The 18,676-nt window shown below is 50.7% G+C and overlaps 2 protein-coding genes across 2 annotated transcripts in view; one reads left to right on the forward strand and one right to left on the reverse strand.

The window, feature by feature from the left end:
• MGAT4B (alpha-1,3-mannosyl-glycoprotein 4-beta-N-acetylglucosaminyltransferase B) overlaps nucleotides 1-10,322 on the forward strand; it is a 43,251-nt gene extending 32,929 nt beyond the window's left edge. Inside the window, exons 6-15 of the mRNA XM_084295205.1 lie at nucleotides 2,237-2,350; nucleotides 2,716-2,791; nucleotides 3,520-3,634; nucleotides 4,366-4,496; nucleotides 7,003-7,110; nucleotides 7,681-7,874; nucleotides 8,230-8,308; nucleotides 8,775-8,862; nucleotides 9,133-9,245; nucleotides 9,399-10,322. Of these exons, the coding sequence (XP_084151331.1) occupies nucleotides 2,237-2,350; nucleotides 2,716-2,791; nucleotides 3,520-3,634; nucleotides 4,366-4,496; nucleotides 7,003-7,110; nucleotides 7,681-7,874; nucleotides 8,230-8,308; nucleotides 8,775-8,862; nucleotides 9,133-9,245; nucleotides 9,399-9,422 (1,042 nt within the window). The 3' untranslated portion in view covers nucleotides 9,423-10,322. The remainder of the gene's footprint in view (nucleotides 1-2,236; nucleotides 2,351-2,715; nucleotides 2,792-3,519; nucleotides 3,635-4,365; nucleotides 4,497-7,002; nucleotides 7,111-7,680; nucleotides 7,875-8,229; nucleotides 8,309-8,774; nucleotides 8,863-9,132; nucleotides 9,246-9,398) is intronic.
• Nucleotides 10,323-10,962: 640 nt separating this feature from the next.
• LOC311214546 (leukotriene C4 synthase-like) lies at nucleotides 10,963-17,595 on the reverse strand (the record flags this gene model as incomplete). Its single annotated transcript, XM_084295169.1, has 5 exons — nucleotides 10,963-11,104; nucleotides 11,260-11,341; nucleotides 11,960-12,030; nucleotides 13,511-13,610; nucleotides 17,538-17,595. 5 exons carry the CDS (start codon nucleotides 17,593-17,595, stop codon nucleotides 10,963-10,965), a joined length of 453 nt encoding a protein of 150 aa, XP_084151295.1.
• Nucleotides 17,596-18,676: the final 1,081 nt, after the last annotated feature.

Raw genomic sequence — 18,676 nt, forward strand, 5'->3', positions numbered from 1 at the left:
GCCATTCCATTTTGCTCTTTCTGTGCTGTGGCGTCACGAGAAGATGGATTATTTAGATTTACAATAATCCTGGCAATTGTTTCCGTGCCTTGTGCAGCCCTCTACCTGCTCTGCGGAGTCAGAGCAACTGGGCAGCGTGGCAAGCATGCCCAAATGCTAGTGCCTTAGTTTGCTTTCAAAAATCCATGTTTGGTTTTGCTTCCCGCTCCAGCCTGTTTGTTTTTCCCATGCGCTAGGCGACAGTAACATTTTTCCCTCCTGCTAGCTGCGATTCACATCCCAGAGCCTTCAGTGGCTTTTGCAGCGCCGTGGTTGCTTCGTCTGGGGCTGCTCGGGCAGCAGCCGGCGGTGAAGCATTAACTGTGAGCCAGGCCAGGCCTTGCCAGCATCAGAGCTCAGAGGCAGAAGAAAAAACGGGGAGCGAAGAGGCTCTGCCCGCAGTCCAGCTCCTGCGATTGCATGTTTCCAAAGGCTCGCAGGAACCATAGCACAAGAAGGAGGCTCCAAAGGGCAGCGCATCCGACCAGCGCCCGTCCCCGAGCCAATGATGGGCGAGGGGCTGGGACAAGCGAAGGGTTGTGTGCTGGGCACCGGGAGCAGAGCTGAAACAGAGCCCTCCATCTTGCTGTGCAGAGGCTGGCAGAGCTCCCTCCTCCTGCCTGCTGGCTGCGGGACGCACTTAGCGGGGATAATGGGCTGATTGTCTGCGGCAGCCTGATGAAATTACCGGGCGCCCGCTGCAGCAAGTGCTCTGCGGAGATGGCCTGCGACTTTAATTGGCTTAATGATTTTATTTCTCTCCCCACCCCTGTTGGCTGACATGATTTTTCTTCCAAATGGAAGCGAGGTGGTGCGGGGACAGGGTGGGCCAAGCTCACGTTGCAGGAGGGGGGAAAGCAGCCGCTGCCTCGCTGCAGGTTTTGTCCGCTTCTGCTTCGCCGCTGCGTGAGGAGGGGAAGCTTCGGAAATAGTTGGAAGTCTTGCCAGTTCCAGGAGGGAATAAGGAAGAGAAAAATAAGTGAGAAGTTTTTGGCATTCTCGCTGCTTTGTCTCCCTCTGCCACATCTCCCATCCTCCAGGCTCTGCACAAACAAAGGAAATCAACCTTGCACCAAATGTTCTCAAAAAGGGCAGTATAAAAATAACTGGTTTTCCTGCTTATCTCTGGCAGTTGCAGTAATCTCTGGGTATTGCTTGCAGCTCTTGTGTAGGTACATATTTTTCAGACAAATGAGATTTTTGTTGTTGTTGTTTGGGTTTGACCCTTTAAAGGCTTCTTAACCACATTACAGGGAAAATATATGCTGATTTGCCTAGGTAGAACTCCCGCTGGCTATCCTAACTACAGCACAGCGCGGTGCTTTAAGTAACTTATCGGAAAGGCATAACATAATCTCTGCAAAATGGCTTTTAATTACTAACACACTCAGAAAATCTCTAAGTGTCGGTAATGTCAGCAAGTCCTTCCTTTGGTGTGCCAGTCTGCTGGGCCCTTTAATCCTGTAGAGGGGACTCGGTGCGTGTGGCTTCTCTCTAAGGCTGCCCCGTGTTTTCATAAGTGCCACAAATACCAGGCAGTGCCTCTGGGACAAGCTGTGGGCTGCTTGGGCAGAACTTTGGGCTGGTTTCTCAGTGTTCCCACTTCTCCTGTCCTTTATCTCAGCTGTCCTGGGTGCTGGTACAGACCGCACCATGTCTGTGTGGCCATCCTTTAGGAACGTGCTGGGACTCTGCCACCCACCAGGCAGCGCCACTTCTCTGCAGCCCCTGTTGACCTCTCCAGTGGTGCCCTGCTTTCTCAGCACACCAGCTTTGTGGCATTGCAGAAAGCACTGAGCAGTTCAGGGAATCAGGGAAAATGGTTTCTCCACCAGTACCGAAAGTCATTCCCTCTTGCTGGCGTCTGGGGCAGGCGGTGCACTTATGGGTCACCTGCAAAAATGATTTGTGTCACCAGCCCAGCGTGCCACCAGCAGTCAGCATGTGTGCCAGGGATGCTAGGGGAGCACATGGGCTGCCAGAGACCATGGGAGGGAGCGAGCAGCTTTAAATCTTGGTGACAGTCCCCGCTGCTGTCCTTCGGTGAGGGTGGAGGTGCATTGGCTGCTGGGGAGGTTGTTCTTAGAGGCTGCATTTTGTGTTTGGTTCTGCGGCTCAGTGTTTACCCAGCGAATTGCTCAATGAAATGGTATGTCAAGTGTGGAGGTGTTCATTCTCTGCTGTCTTTCTCCTTCAGATTCCCAAAGGAAATACACTCAGGTCTCCTGGAGGTAATTTCCCCCTCTCCGCATTTCTATCCTGATTTCTCACACCTGCGAGAATCCTTTGGGGACCCCAAGGAAAGAGTCAGGTAAGAATCAATGAACTTAAGAGCAAGCACACCCTGAATTAAGTCTTCCCTTTAGACTCCAGCAGGAAAAGCCCTTCTGCAGGTCCAGGCGAGGCCCCAAAACTGGCTTTATCCAGGGGGAAGGACATGGTGTGGGGGGATACAAGCTGGTGGCAGCCTTGCAGTGCTCACCTTGAGCTGCAACGTTTCCATCACCAAGCTATGGGGTGGCCTTAACCCAGAGCGTGCTCCTTTTGGAAGTCCTTGGGTTGTGCAGCAGCTCGGAGCGGATCATTTTGAGTCCAAAAGGAGCGACTGCATGCCACCCGCTCCTCCCAGCTGCCCCCAGGCCTCCATCAGCTTCCCTTTGCCTTTGTCTGTTGCAGGTGGAGGACCAAGCAGAACCTTGACTACTGCTTTTTAATGATGTACGCCCAGTCCAAAGGCATATATTACGTGCAGGTAGGTTTGGTGCTGGGGCAGAGAGGAGGTGGGTGTACGTGTGCGTACTGCAGCTTGCACCCAGCTGAAGAAGTGCCTGTCCTGGTGTGTGATGGGGCTGAGCTCACAGTAAAAGCTGGCCTTTGTGTCAGGCCCTACATCCCTGTGCACATTTTACATTGAATCACACACTTTTTATTTTTAAAAGTTAATCTTGCATTTTTTTTCGTGCTTCTTGGTGATTCAGCCATTCCTGTGCGTGGCTGGGCTGAGCATGCCAAACCCAGAGGCTGCTTTCCTATGGGAGCAAGGCCCTGGCCAGTGTGTGGCTGTGGAGGGGTGAGTCCTCCTGGGGCCTGCACATGCATGGTGTCACGGTTTGTGGAGGAACATCTAACCTGAACCTCTTCCAGCATTCATTCCTACCATCCATCCCTCCAGCTGATGGGAATAGGTGCTGCCGGACGCTGCTGTGTGTGAAGCATGGCTTGGCAGACGTGGCTGCTGAGTTTTGTGATGGCCAGATAGTTTTCTAAGATGCTTCACACTTGGAGACCTTTCCCCTAGGGATAGCAGGAGTCCTCGCTTTGTTTACCTGTTACACTGGGTGAGGATCTCCTTGGAGAGCCTTCCAAAATAAACTAGGTCTGCCAAGGCTTTCCTCCACTCTACAGCAGGACTGCTCTGCAGAGAGGCTCTTACTGGAGCCCGGACGTGTCATTGGCACTGAGTGTCCCTTCCTCTTGCAGCTGGAGGACGATATCGTGGCCAAACCAAACTATCTCAGCACGATGAAGAACTTTGCCTTGCAGCAACCCTCCGAGGAGTGGATGATCCTGGAGTTCTCTCAGCTGGGGTTTATCGGTAACGTCTCCCCCGCGCCCCCATCCCAGCAGGCACAAACTCCTGCTGGGTCCTGTAAGCAGTTAAGCTCCTGGTCCAACACGTCGTCCCCATGAGATGGTCACGTACTTGGACTCAGTTCCCCCTTGTTTTTGCAACAACACTTATTTTTGCACAGCTGATGCTGCTGATGCTCACTTTTAACAAAAATAAACCTGGTCGGTGGCCCACCAGACAGCCTGACAGCTTCGACGTGAGCAGTAGCTTTTAGGCTGGATGGGATCTAGTGTTGCCTAACAGTGTACAAAAGGAAGTTTACATCAGCACTGAACTATTTTGGGAACAGCAGTACATGGTTGCAGTAGCAGCTTGATCTGTTATTCTCGATACTGGTTTGACTGGCTTAAAACTTCCAGTTTTGGGGGCAGGAAATGGTCTGTCCTACAGCTGGCTGGATGTTTTTCAACCTTATTTCTCTCTGCTGAATGGAAGAGTTTTAGACCTTTTGGTACTGCTGTGACCTATGAGACACTCATGCTTTCTAGTTCTGCCATGAATACTAAATCCAGAGCTGTATTAGCAATGCCAGCAGTACTGGTACATAAAACAGAGCTGCATGTTATTTCGTTTACGTAGAGAGACAGACACATCTGACCTCCACAGCCCAGTCTCCCAAGTTTTTTCTTCCCACCTCTCATTCTTGACTGTCTCCTGCAACAGCTGCTCTCTCTTCTCCCTTTTCTGTGCTGTAGGAAAAATGTTCAAGTCTCTGGATCTGAGCTTGATCGTGGAGTTCATACTGATGTTCTATAAGGACAAACCCATCGACTGGCTGCTGGATCACATCCTTTGGGTGAAAGTCTGCAACCCCGAGAAGGACGCAGTACGTAAATAGCCTCCATTAAGGAGAAAGCTCCTTTTGTGCGTGGGCAAGCATAGCCTTGCTCTGTCCCTCCAGAGGTCATTTCTGCGAGCTCTGGAGCTATCTGGCTTTGCACCGAGCCTTGCTGCTCCTGTGGGCATCCTTCCGGATTGTGTAGGTCCCAGGAATTCAGCCCTGTGTGGTCTGCAGCTGTCAGAAAAGGCGTTATTTCTGCGGCTGAGCACCCACAGGCTGCTCCAGCGGTCCTGCAGCAGAGCAGCCGTCCCGGCATGCTGTACCCCAAAATAACCCTTGGCTCGGAGCTCACATACCATACCTGCCAGGAGCACGCGCGGGCTGCCCTCAGCTGACCCGCAGCCACCCGCCTTGCTTCCTGGAGGCACAGTGCTCGCAGGCATCTCTCCTGGGCTCCTGTTGGGGTGGGAACAGTGAAACGGGACCTGCTCCGTGCTCTGCTGCTGGCGGAGCAGGGTCTGTGTGACACCTTGCGGATGGCAGCAGGAGAAACCCCTGCACCCGGGGGTGTTTGAAGCCAGAGCAGCAGCAGCAGGGGATGAAACCGAGTGGGAAGGGCAGAGGAGGAGTGAGAGCGAGCACGAGTGAAATGAGCTCACTGCCAGCTCCCTCCTGTCTCCTCCCTGAGCATACTGTGTTCACTCATGCACTGGTTGCGTTCTCCCCGACAGAGAGTGAGCAGCTGAGTCGCAGTGGCCCAGAATAGTTTCACTGCTTGGAGCCAGCAGCGTGGGAGGGACCTGCTGGCCACAAGGGAGCTGCTGGCACATGCCAGGGCAAGCGGTGGCTCCTGGGACAATACCACATTTGTGCAGGAGGGTGGCAGGGCACCCTCAGGGCTCAGGTCTGGCAGAGCAGTCTCCGGGCATCTCTGGTGGCTCCCAGTGTCCCCAGAGCCACAGGCAGGGTGCTGGGATGGAGCTGGGAACAGTGCTGCTCCCTCTGCCCCCCCCAAAAGCCCCCAGCCCGAGCACTGGTTAAATGTGGGTCCTGCCTCACAGCCAGGTCTGTTCAGCTCCAGCCTGGCAAAGTCCTCATGAAGTTTTCCCAGGGGCACCTGCAAGCCTCTTAAATGTGTTGCCTTTTTAAAAATTAACCTACTTTCCGTGTGGATTTCTGGCTCCTTTTCCCCACTGTTTGCATGATTAACTCTGCACCGCGCCCTTTCAAACACGACTTTCACTCCTAAGTCCTGTTGTGCAGAACCAAGTCGGTAGCAGTGAGGATTTGTCTTTTTGATTGAAAGTTTGTTTGACCTGAGCTTTCCCTAAGTGCTTTGTCTGCTCTGGATGTAGCCTGCTCTTTCTTTTGTTCCCTAATTTTAGATTTACCTGGGGTAGAGCCGTGTGAAAGGATGACCTTGTTACCACCAGCTGGGCCATTCCCCCTCCCAGCTCCACTGGGGACAAAGTAGCTGTCAGCAACAGCTTCTTTAGCAGAAGGAGTAAAAGGGAGGAGGAGAGATCGGGGATATCGTAGCTCCCTCCTCTCCCTTTCCCCCTTCCCTGCCCACCCAGGGATGAGGCCTGACGGCTGCTCTGTGGGGTGACGTTTGTTGTCACTGGCAATGAGCAGGGTCTCTCCTGTGAGCAGGGCTGGGTTTGATTTTCTAAAGTAACGTGAGCTGATTAGGGGATTATCTGCTGGCAGCTCGCAGGGGTGTGCTCGACTTTTCCCGGCTCTGGGGTGTTGCTTGGTGTCACCCCCTCCCCACCATGCCCAGCAGTGCCAGGCAAATGAGACGGGGAAGGGGGGAAAAAATCACCTCCATAGAAACCCTGTGCCCCCTGCTGCCATTCCCCTCACCGTGGCTCTGCTCCACACTCTCAGGGCTTTTCCCTTTTGTCCTTTATTCCCTCTCCATCACCGCTCTCTCTGTACCCCACAGAGAACTGCTGGCTGCAGCAGAGCTGCCTGTCCGGGTTCGTTTGCCTGGTGGGATGGGTGTGAAACAGCCAAGGGGTCTCAGTGCCCAGCAAAACCTGCCAACAAACTGAAAGCTGCCCAGCTGAGGAGAAACTGCAGCTGCTGCCTGTTAGGCTCTAAATACCCCAGCTTATGCTCTAAGTATCCCGGTACTTACTGTCACTTCAGAGATCCCGAGCTCTGAGTCATAGGGAAAGGCTTTCCAGATAAGCCAAGGACAAAAGAAACTACATTCTCTGGCTGCCCCTACCTCGCAGAGCCCAGAGATTTGCTCGTTGCTTGCCAAGATGTGCTTGGCGAGGAGATATTTGGCACTTGGGCCTGTGAACCCCAGCAATGACCAGCTGAGAGCCAAGGACAGGCTCCTCCAGAGCGCAATTAAAAGCCCTGGGGCCAAATTAAAGCCAAAATAACACAGGGAGCTATGCAGAGGGAGGGTGGGGTTCATCATCACACCTCTTTTCCTTGGGGTTTGGTCATGTTCCCGTCCCTTTCTCTGGCGGTGCTGGAGACTGGAGCATTGGGAGGTTGACACGGGGGCATTGGGGGATTTTTCCCGTTTCAGAAACACTGCGACAGGCAGAAGGCAAACCTGAGGATCCGCTTCAAGCCCTCGCTCTTCCAGCACGTGGGAACCCACTCCTCCCTGGCTGGAAAGATCCAGAAGCTGAAGGTGGGTACCAGATGCTGCGAAATCACCTTTCTAACCTGCCTGCGGCCTTTCTGCTGGGCCTGGCCTGTGGGCACCGGGGCTGCCTGAGGACATCAGGGACAGCACCATGGTTTGTGGCTTTCTGTGCAGTAATTGTATTTTATCCTGAATCACAGGGAGCTCATCTAGCTCCTACTTCTCAGGCACAGCGAGCTTTTAAACCTTGATGTGCTCCTGCCCTTCAGGGAGAGGAGGCACCAGCTCCTCTGCTCCTGCTCCTCGCCTGCTTCTCTGGTACCATTAATAGAGACATCACCTCAGCTGCTGCAAACAAATAATATTTTAAGGCCCTTAATAAAGCTGCCCTCTCTTTTGCTGTCTCTCACTTGGCAGAGAGCTGTTGGGATGTAGGCTTCTGTGAAATTTTAGAGTTGTGTGTGAGCTCCTGGCCAAGAAGCAGGGACTGTGTCAGGGGACAGGCAGAGTTGGGAGGATCATGCTGCAGGCAGAGAACGAGCGTGTGTGTGTAGTTCCTCATGGCTGAGAGCAGCGTATGACCCATTTCTGCCCTTTTGCTTTGTGTCCATCAAGGACAAAGACTTTGGCAAGCAAGCCCTGCGGAAAGAGCACGTCAACCCTCCTGCAGAGGTGAGCACCAGCCTGAAAACCTACCAGCACTTCACCTTGGAGAAGGCTTACCTGCAGGAGGACTTCTTCTGGGCCTTCACACCCACTGCCGGAGACTTCATCCGATTCAGATTCTTCAAACCACTCCGCATCGAAAGGCCAGTGTCTGGGGGGGCACGGAGCATGGAAATACTTCCCGTGTGTTCTTCCAAATTTCTTGTCCATCCCTGGTACGGGTTGGTTCCCTGGGAGGAGGGCACAGTGCTCTGCCAGGGGGAGGCAACTCCACCCTTCCTGGTGGGTCCATGGCTGCCAGACCTCTTTGCTTTCTTGCACTTCAGAGCAATCCAGAGTTTGCTAATCTGGCACAGAAGCTCTCCTTCCCAAGCAGGCACTCGTGGGCTTTCTGGGAGGGTGCCTGTTCAGTTGAGATGTTTGATGGCTCGCCCAGGGTGAAAGATGTCATGTCCCTGTGCTCAGTGTGGTGTTCCATGGCTTTTGTCTCTGTCACAGGTTCTTCTTCCGCAGTGGGAACATCGAGCACCCAGAAGACAAACTCTTCAATACGACTGTGGAGGTTCTGCCGTTTGATGTAAGTGTTTTATTGAGAACGGAGGCGGGGGTGGAGTGGGAAGGAAAAGAGGTTTGAGAGAAGGAAACTGCTGAACACTGTCAGGAAAACGTTCCCAAGAGTGCCTTCAGGAGGTGCTGGCGTCCTGATGGGGGTCACCCCTGGTGTGATACCACCTCGGGAGCTGGGATGGAGTTGCCTCTGGAGGAGCTGTCCCTGCCTGCAGAGGGGTGCCCAGATGGGTGGGATGGCTGCAGAAGAAAGAACAGAGGTCAGGATGGTGCAGCTGAAGCAGCAGCAAACATCCTCTTGCTTTGGGGAGTGGGTTGCATGGTGTCAGGTGAGAGGCCGAGGTGCCATGGGATGCTGTGACCTCAAAATGGCCAAGAGTGTTGCAAGGACAGCTCTGGGGTTCCTGCTGTTGCTTGGGGCTTTGGGGTGTCTCTTGCCTCCAGCCCTGAGCAGAGTGCGCCTCTCCATCCCACAGAGCCTGCAGTCGGACAAGGAAACCTTGCAGGAGGGAAGAGGTGCAGCTGTCAAATACCGCAGGACGTCGGATGGCTACATCCAGATAGGTACAGCAGGTGGCAGGGTGGAGAACATGCATGCCCTGTGCTCATCTTCCAGTGATTCAAGGCCATTATTTGTTTAGAAAATGATACCAGCATTGAGCATAATGTCTGCGAAATTATCTCAACTGCACTTTATTGACAACCACACTTGGTTTCAGCCTCTCCCTCTCATCTGGGCCCTGTGCTGTGCACAGAGGGGCCGTAGTGTCCGTTTGTGGTCCCCTTGGCATTCAGGTTCACCAGCCCCACCTCACCCCTGTGCTCTCCCACCAGGCTCCTTCTCCAAGGGCGTTGCAGAAGGCGAAGTGGACCCGTCCTTCGGGCCACTGGAGGCGATCCGGCTGTCCATCCAGACTGACTCCCCGGTGTGGATCATCTTGAGCGAGGTACAGGGCTGCTCCTGCCTGAGCGTTTGGCCTGGGGAGCCCTCAGTGCATCCACCCCAGCCCCACATTCTCCAGCATCCATTGTGCACTACCTCACGTGGGTACCGTGCTGCAGTTGCACAAATGTGATTTTTGCCTTCCCTCTCCTTGCAGATTTTTATCAAAAAAGCAGAGTGAAGTGGGCATGATGAAGGATGGACACGTGTAGAGCCCGGGTCCTTCTCCCTCCCTTCCCTCTCCCTCCTCCCCAAGTCGGCCGTGGGTGTGCAGCGCCTCGCCGCCTGCTCCTGCCGAGACGTGGGGACCGCGATGCCAGCGAGACGCGCGCCTGGCTGCCGGGAGGAGCCGCACTCTGACACGCGGGTGCTGGATGGCCCTCGACACCCCGGCTTCGAGGCCAGCACCAGTGCATGGTGCTGCAGGGCCAGGACAGACCTTCCTCTGGAAGAAGAGCAAAAGCAAAAACCAAGCTCTGCTGCGAAGGGTTGGCTTTGCTCTCCTGGGCAAGCCCCAGGTGCTCACCGCTCCTCCTGTGGGTGCATCGCCAATGTGTGTGGTGCCACAGTCCCACCAACACGCGGGGCCGTTTGGTGTCAGGATGAGCTTTAGCATGCACGGAGACTAAACGCACCTTCAGCCCAGGAAAGGGGGCTGCTGGTGGCTGTATCTGGGGAGAAAGGGGGCCTGGAACAGTTTAGTCCTGCCCCTGCTTTGCAGGCTGATGCACAGGGTGCAGGATCACCAGGATGGAAACAGCCAGGGACTGACGTCTGCATCGCCTTGGCACAGGCACTGGTCCTGGCCACAGCTGAGGATTACATGAGGGTGAGGGCTGACCCTCCTGTGGTGGAGGAACGAAGCTGAAAGGGGGTTGGAACTATGAGTATGGCAGGGAATAAAAATATATACGCCACACTGTGCCTGCCAGCATTGAACACAGCCCCTTAACTCATGGTGAAGTCTCCAGTGTCTTCATGCCTTGAGATTGAGTGCAGAAAACAGCTTTTTAAATAACTATTTCAGTTATTGATTGGTGTGATTTTTTGAGGAAAAAAAAAAAAAACAAAAAAAACAGAAGTAGCCCAGTTCAAAAATAGTAGGGATTAGTGTAAATCCCAATGTCTCTTCAGCTATACACTGGAATGCATTATACTACTTTAATGTGCTGTATTTTTTATTATTGGATACATTTGATTTTTCAAGTACATCTCTCTATATAAATATATAAAATAATGTGCACTGTAATAAAAGCAAAATTTAAACCTTTGGTGCAGTGGTGAGAGTCACTTGCAGGGGGAGGCGCTGGGCCCGTGTCCTGTCCAGGACCAGGGCCTGGCAAGGCAAGATCATTCAAGTCAGGGGCAAGCCCTTTAGATTAAAGTAAGGCTTTTTTCCCCTCAGTTGTGGTGAGGTTTTAGACAAGTTTGCACATACTTTCAAATTAGTTTTATTCATGGCAGCTTTTCCCATGCAACCCCATGCCCATAAACCTCTGATGTTCTCACACCCAGTCCCCCCCTCAAGCAAGTTTGACAGTCACAAATGATTTCTGTGGAGAAAAGGCATTTATTCTTTCTATCTCCGTGGCGTGACACACTCTGACAGGGATGCCCACAGCAGTGGTGAGGAACGATGACAGCGTGCAGGCCAATTCATGAATTAAAGGCATTTCAAGGCTCAGAGCAGGTTGAGTAGCCCAGGGGAGCTGAGGCCTCGCTCACCAGGCGTTGAGGAGTCGGAGGGGCCATGCCAGCGCCCACGGGGAGGATGGGAGCAGCAAGAAGTGTGCCAGGAGCCCAGCCACCGCCAGGCCCACCAGGAGCCACAGCAGCCAGGCACTGGCATACAGCGGCCCCAACCTGTGTGGGGAAATGTCCCCGTTAGCCCCAGCAGGATGGGTTTGGGCACCACAGGGCAGCACCTGAGGGGATGAGCAGCCCACACAGGGGTGGTGGTGGTATGGGGAATGTACGGGATTGGGTTTGGGTGCTTGCAGCCCCAGCTGTGTACTCACCGTCCCTGCGCGGCCAGCGCGTAGCCATGGAAGTAGCGGAAGCGGGTGTAGAGGTACAGCACCCCACAGGCTGCCGCCGTCCCTGCAGGGACACCAGGGATGGAACTGCCCCAAAATGTTCATGGAATACAGTAGGATGGGACTCGGGCACCAGGAGTTCAAATGGGGTTTCTTTCCTCACTTTCTTTGAGGGATGAGCTGCCCCATCGACACACAGCCCAAGTGCTTTCTCCTTGCCTCTGGACTCAGGTTTCCAGTGCTCACCTCAATCCTTCCTCATGCTTTTGCTGCAGGTGAATCCCCTGCACCCACCCCACGTCACTGAGAGGCTGGGTTTTGGTTATTTACTGACAGGGCAACTCATTAGGAAGCTGTAGCCGCTGAAACCGAGCAGCGCACCACTCCTGGCCCCGGCCTGACTTTTCCAAGGAAAACACCACAGGGCTTGGCTGGGCCCTAGTGAAGGAGCAGGGGCTGCTGCTGCCACCACAGGAACATCTCCACCAAATAGCATGCCAGAGGCAGAGCGCTCCGCAGTCCATCCCATTGAATCCCTTCAGGGCAAGGGGGAGCTTTGCTTTCCCTGAGCAACTGCTTCTTGGTGCAGAGAGGGCACCACTGAGTCACACTGGGATTTATATTGGGATTTGTCCATCTGCACATTCTTTTTTGTTTGCTTGGTTGTTTTATTTCCCCTTACCTTGATGGAAGAAGATCCCAGCAACCCAGAGGAGCGAGATGAAGATCGGGAAGTACTCGGAGCAATTCACCCTGTGAGAAGTGGAGGGGAGTTAACCTGGTACCTGCACACATCAGAGACAGAGGCGAGCTTCATGTACACACCAGAGCAGGCTGCAGGAGAGACCCCTGGCACCATGGTGCTGTTCCAGGAGAAGGGCACAGCTGGGGCCATGCAGGCACTTGCTGCCTCTCCTGGAGGAGAAGCCAGGCAAGAAGGGACTGCCAGGTGCTGGGAGCTGCCGCTGTGAGAGACGATGCCTTTCTGCTTCTTAATTTTTTTTCTACTTTTTACAGTGTCCTAAGCAATCTAATCTTTTATTTGGCCAAGAAGTCACTGAGTCTCAGGGAATGGAGCCAGACTGGGAGCTGGAAAGTCTGAAGAAACCTACACTGCAAATGTAGTTAGAGCCTGAGCAAGAGGAGGCTGCCAGGTTTCCATAAGTAATAAATCAATACCTCCCACACACACACTTTTTTTTTGGAAGATATAAAAACAAATTATCCATTTGCATCCTTTTCCACAGGGAAAAGAATGGAGGAAAAAAAATGAAGAAATACACTAGGAAGAAATACCTTCTCCAGCCCCAGTTCTGAGGTCACCTCCACCACAGACTGTAATGGAGCTTCTCAGCATTCCTTTAAAAGCCACACCGGCGGCTACCCAGCTAGAAGAGACTGATGCATCCCACACAGGTTGGCCTTTCAGTGCATCACAAAAGGCCCAAGCGAGTGTTTTTGCCACTCCACAAATGTTTCCTGCCTGCTGGCAGGGAAATGCATCAGCTTTGTTCAGAATTTACCGCCGTGCTCAAACTATCACTGAAAGCCACTCCAGCCAATTCCTTTCAGCTGCTTACGAAACAGCACGACTGAGATGAAAGATGGGAGCTGGTGCTTGCTGGAAGCTGAAGGGATCTGTAAACGTTTCCAGTTTAGCCCCAGCTTTTCTCACTCCATAGAAACAGAGGAAAAAGAAACAGCCCTCAGCATGGGCCCACAAGTGCTGACTTTCACAGTACAAGGACTTAAAAAAAAAAAAAATAGTAAGAAAAGAAAAAAAAAAAGTCCTCATAGCTGGTTCTGCCAGCAGGATCCTTTGCTTCAATTCAACAGCAAAAACATGCAAGCAAACATCAGTTTATTAATACAGCTTCAGCTATTCTTGTTTTGGAGCCAACATTAATATTAAACTTAATGATTGTAATGCATTGATGCTCAACACCTCTTCCATACAGCCATTAATTTTTAATTTGGCTGCCTCTCATGAGAGCAGAATGAGGATTGTCATGGACAGAAACACTCCAGCCGAAGTGCTGAAAACAAAAAACAGCCCAAGCAAGGCACTTGCTCGCTGCTTTGGCTGTCATAATTCTACATCTGCATGCAAAGCATGAAAGAAAGTCTAGTATCAGCACAAATAAGTGAAAAAGTGACTTTGGTCTTTCCTGGTAGTCACATTTGACTCAAGTCATATCTAGATTCAGTCACCATGAACAAGTCAAAATCTTACTGAGCCCTGAAGATCCGCTCGAATTCAGGGTGACCTGCTGTCTCTGGAGGAGAGATCTTGAACTTCCGCCGAGCATAGATCACTTGCAGCGTAAAATAGGCTAAAAAAAAAAAGAAAAAAAAAAAAAGAATAACACACAAAAGGTAACAGTCTGGCAGTGTTTTGTTTAGCCAAGCTTTATCTGGTCTGGAATCAAGCAAGCGGTAAGAGGAAAATGGCCAGTACCACCAGGTTCACAGTCCGGGGCTGTCACACCTGACTGGAAATAAGAGTGCCATTACCTCCTGCTCGAACTGGATGTAAATCCAGATTTGGTTAGCCACACAGAGCATGTGTGGCACAGAGCTGATGTGCTGGAGGGCACTTTGCATAGCATCACACCCAGCCTGGCCCTGCAGGAAGGCCAGCACATGGACTCCCCCCGTCCAGCCCATCACAGAGCTATTCTTCTTATGTTTTATCTTGCACTCTGGATTTAGGACATTAGTACACCCTCAGCCAGTCTCACAGGAACATATAACACTTCCAGAGAGGCACAAATCTTTTGTACAAGGATGGCACCCCAGTACAGAGCAGCACCCAAGCCAGGAAGCACTGGGCTATCATTAGATCAACTAGAGATGCTCACAATCATGGCGTTATAAGGCAATGGGGCAATTATTTCTTCCTTTTCATTCCTGCAGGGTAGCCCCAAAGCAGGAGGCAGTTTGAGGAGTTTAAGCACTGCCAACTACCACTGTGAGCCTGCACCAAACACAGGCCAAGGTATCATCGTGGTGTCTGCTACATCGCTCCTTTGTGCATTTGTTGGGGACGTCAAAAGTCACTTCACAATGATGAAAAGTTGTTAACACGAAGATTTGGATGGATGTTATTCTCACAGGGGCTTGTTATGTTTCAAGTATTATTTTTTTTAGGTGCACTACTACATTTTGCTTTTATGGAAATTGAGGATTTTCATATAGGAGAAAATTAAATTATAAAAACAATTACTTTGGTGGCTGAGGCAGCATGCTGCTAAGCAAGTCACTTGGATTAGCAAGGTCCTGATGTAGCATACGCTACAGGGCACTGCAAAGACAAACAAGGAGTCTGCAAGGACTGTGCTGTGGACTGTCTTATTCTAAAAAAGAGGATAAAACAGAGCAGCAGGATAGAGAGTGGAAAGTAGAGACAGATGTTGCAAGATTAAGGATGAAAGATCCATGCACGCCTGCAGAAAAGCACTGGAACATATGTAGAGGAAAAGGGAATGAGAAATGTAAATAACCTGATGCTATGAGACCTGAGCATTAAACAACCTATTATCCATTTCAGGATATGCACATTCCAGTGTCTTCCACACAGCATGCGATGGCACAGCTGGGGCTGGAGAGGAAGGCAGAAGAAACAAAGACACTTCCCCACCCCCCGATTTGTTTGCAGCATCTTGATAAAGGCTGTGGGTGAGGATATCACCCTGCCTCTGCTCAATACCATATCCGCCCTGCAGACCAGAAAGGGCTGCAGCAGTGCACAGCCTGCGAGTCAGCGGTGGCTGGCAGAGCGCTGATAAACGATTATGGAAGTGTGATCCATCTCGTTACCTCTTCCCATCAGACAAGCACACCTCTCCTACACAGATATTTCATGCTTTCAGGTCTTATCCCAGACTCCCCCCAGGAAATGCAGCAAGGTAAAGGTACTGCACCCCATGCAGCTCTGCCAAGGCTTAACGGAGCATTCTTCAGACCCATGAGCACTTTAGGAATCATTTTAAGCCCAAACTCTCTGTCAATTCTATGCTTAATGTCTTGTTTGAGTATTTGCCCCTGTAGACAAGCAATTCCTGCAAGATCCCTTATGCCTGTAGATGGATAACATATAGAATACCCAAGAGGAGTGAGAGCATTTTGGAGCATGGCTGGCTGTCTTCCAAACCTGGTGTATGGTGGAGTGCCAGGATGAAGATTCACCCTCCAAAAGCAGCAATCCTCAGAATGAGGTGCTGAAAAACCACATCACACAAAACCTCTCAGAAGGGACTAATAGGGAAGAGCGATCAATCTGCTCTGCAGAACCCTTCAGACAGGCTTTCCATGGCACGTGTCTTCAAATTAAACCCCTGTGTGGATTCCCAAGTGGCTCCTAGGGGCTGAGCTCTCCCTTCACATTATTCCCACTGAGGAACATCAGCAGGAGCTCCGTTCTCTATTTGATTATGTCCACAAACTTGTCTAACCTTATTATGGCTGATATCTCTATCACATTTGAATGATCCTGGCAAACAAGCTCTATGGGGACTGACAGACGGTGACATTGCATAAGCTTTATTTCCTTTGAAGCCATACTAAAAAGGGAAAAAAAGAACTAAGCCTGGCAGCAGCATTCTGATCCCAGGCACAGCGCTCAGCCCAGGGCCAGAGCACACACTGATGGAGCGCTGCGCTCAGAGCTTTGCTAAATTGATCCTAACTAAATTAAAAAGGGGAAAATTAATTAGAAGAATGTGGAAACAGTGCACTCTCAGAAAAAAAAATGGGGGAGGAAAAACAACAAATCGACCAGTCCTTTACTAAGCCCAGCTATTAAATTAAGTCTCCTACGTAACTTGTGACAGAAGAGCATTTGTATGTATCATGCGTGTCACTGTTCCACTTCTCTGCCTTCTCAAAATCGATCTCAGATCTGTAATCCACATACAGAATAGCCTTGCAGAAGAAGCAGGGGAAGCTCCCGCACAGCTCTGCATCGAGGTGATGTTAGCACACACATTTCTTACTGCAGAGAGGAAGGAAAGGAACCCTCTTAGTTTGTAATTGCTCCCTGGCTTCCCAAGCAGAGACCATAAGTTAGGCTACTTCGTCCAACCTAATATAGGTGGAAGGTGCTGTGCTTGTTATTTGTCTGCTGACTTCACACCGATCCGTGGTTTGCATAGTGTGGAAGTGTGAAGTGCCAAGGGCTGCAACCTTTCTTAAAGTTCTCGTAAAACAAATGTATTTGAGAGGAAGCTGCTATTTAGGGGTCAGCTGCCGAGTAAATTGTTTGAGGAAAATTACTGATAGTTCAGAAATTGTGAACTCCTTTCTTCAAGCAGCATGTTCGTGTTTTAGATAGTGCTTGTCCTAAGAGATGTAGCACCTGACAGCTAAATCAGGCTGCTCGGAGGATCACATCCAACCCTCTGTGAGCAAAGAGGTGCAACAGCTTTAAGGTGAATGCATTCAGTAACAAAAAACAACAGCAGAAAAACAACCACCTTTCCACTTAGAAAGGAACAAAAGGGGGGCACCGTCCCCAGGGCAGGGTGGGTACCCCCCTCCTGCAGCCCCAGGGCTACTTTTGCCCCCAGCTAAAGCCACGGCACAGACAGAGCCCTGCAGCACCGCTGAGATAGGAGCAGCTCGGGCTGTTGCTTTCTGAGCAGGCTGAAATGGACACGTCCACTTCAACTAAGAAGATTCACTCAGAGTTTCTTTGAGGATGTTCGCATCTATTTCTAACCAAAAGGGCTCGCGTTAGTTTCTGAATTACTGTGTGGCATCAGCTCGTCTTGTCATCTGCTCAGGGTATGACCTGGACACCTAACAGTATTGCTCACAGAGAAGGAGCCCATGTGCACAGGATGCTCTTTGCACACACATCTGATAAGGGCTCGCACGCTGACCTCTTCAACAGTGAGCCAGTCCACCTTTAGTTTGGGCTCCTACCTCCAACCCATCCAAACTACAAGTTATCTGCTGAAAATCCATCACAAAATAATTCAAACATTCAATTGCTCCAATTGTTCTACGTTTAAAAGTAAAACTTAAGTTTTGTCTCCTTCTAGAATGCCGGCCGTGAGGTATGCACATCATTTTGCTCCCTAATAAATAAACTTGCTCCCACGTAACACTTCCACCTTGAACAGCCGAGTGATTTGCATCATTTTTCCCTGCTGGACATCAGCACCTTCCTTCCCACACAGCCTGCGAGCAAAACACAACCAAGTTCCACGTGGTTAAGCACAATTAGCTGATACCTCACCGATCCTGAGGGCATTTACCTTGCTCCAGGACTCCCAGCACCGTGACAGCGGCCAGCAGGTCTATCTCATTTCTCATGGTGCTCTCTGGAGCAGAGCAGGGATGGAGCACGAGGAGCAGGGCTGCTCGCCGCTTCCCTCTCCCACCTTCCCACTAGTGCACGCTCTACAGCGGAGCCAGCTTCTTGCCCTGCAGTGACACGTTTCCTCCACAGCCCGTTAACTCTCCCCTGGCCACAAACCTTCCCAAAGCACCCATCCGACAACCTCTGTCAGAGCCGAGTGCCCTGCACTGAGCCATGGAGCAGCACAAGTTTTGTTGCACTCAAACCGAGATTCTTGCAATTACCGATTTCGTACCCGGGTTGCTTTATCTATTACCAGCAATTGAAAGATTATGGGAAAATTGCCAGGCCTTTTACTGCTAGTTTTAAATAGTTCTAAAGCAGCTAAATTATGTGCAAGGGTACAAAAATATTAACAAGGGTTTAAAGATTCATGACTTGGCCTGCTGCTCCTATTCCAAGTACTAGAGTTGACCACATGAAAGATTTTCTAGACTTTAACTGGAATAACTTAATTATTACTGGATTCTACATGCAGATGAGCATTCAGATGCTTAGCTTATTAAATACTAATGTAAGTTTACACAGTACAGTCCTTTTCTAACTGCCTTTTTTGTAGTTCTCAGATGTACTTAAAATTCTGTAGTACTGATATTTTTCTGGCTAAAATACAAGATAGAAGTTCTCAGTTCAGAAAGGGTGGCCAAATGGGATATAAAAATAATTACTCAAAAATATTACAATGAATTATAAATGTGAAATGTGAAGTTCAAAGAACAGCAGTATTTTATAGCCCTATATAATCTCTTCCTGGGTGACAATGGCAAAATACACATTGGCTCAAAGTTAAAAATGTGCTTTAAAACTCAGAATATAGATAAAAGGCTACTCTGATTTTAAATACCAGCTTTAAATTTTAAATACCACTTTAAATACCAAAAAGGGGGGGGGGGGAAGTTTCATTCATTATCAGCTAAGGTTTTCCCTTAATTTTAACTTTGTACTGCGAGAGGCTGCAGGAAAGGGCTGCGCTGCTCTCTCTGCAGACACAGGCTCACACAGTCTCAGCACAGAATTCGTGCACAGCACCAACAA

The sequence above is a fragment of the Netta rufina genome (assembly GCF_964035555.1).
Source record: "Netta rufina genome assembly, chromosome: 14".
Taxonomy (NCBI): Eukaryota; Metazoa; Chordata; class Aves; order Anseriformes; family Anatidae; genus Netta; species Netta rufina.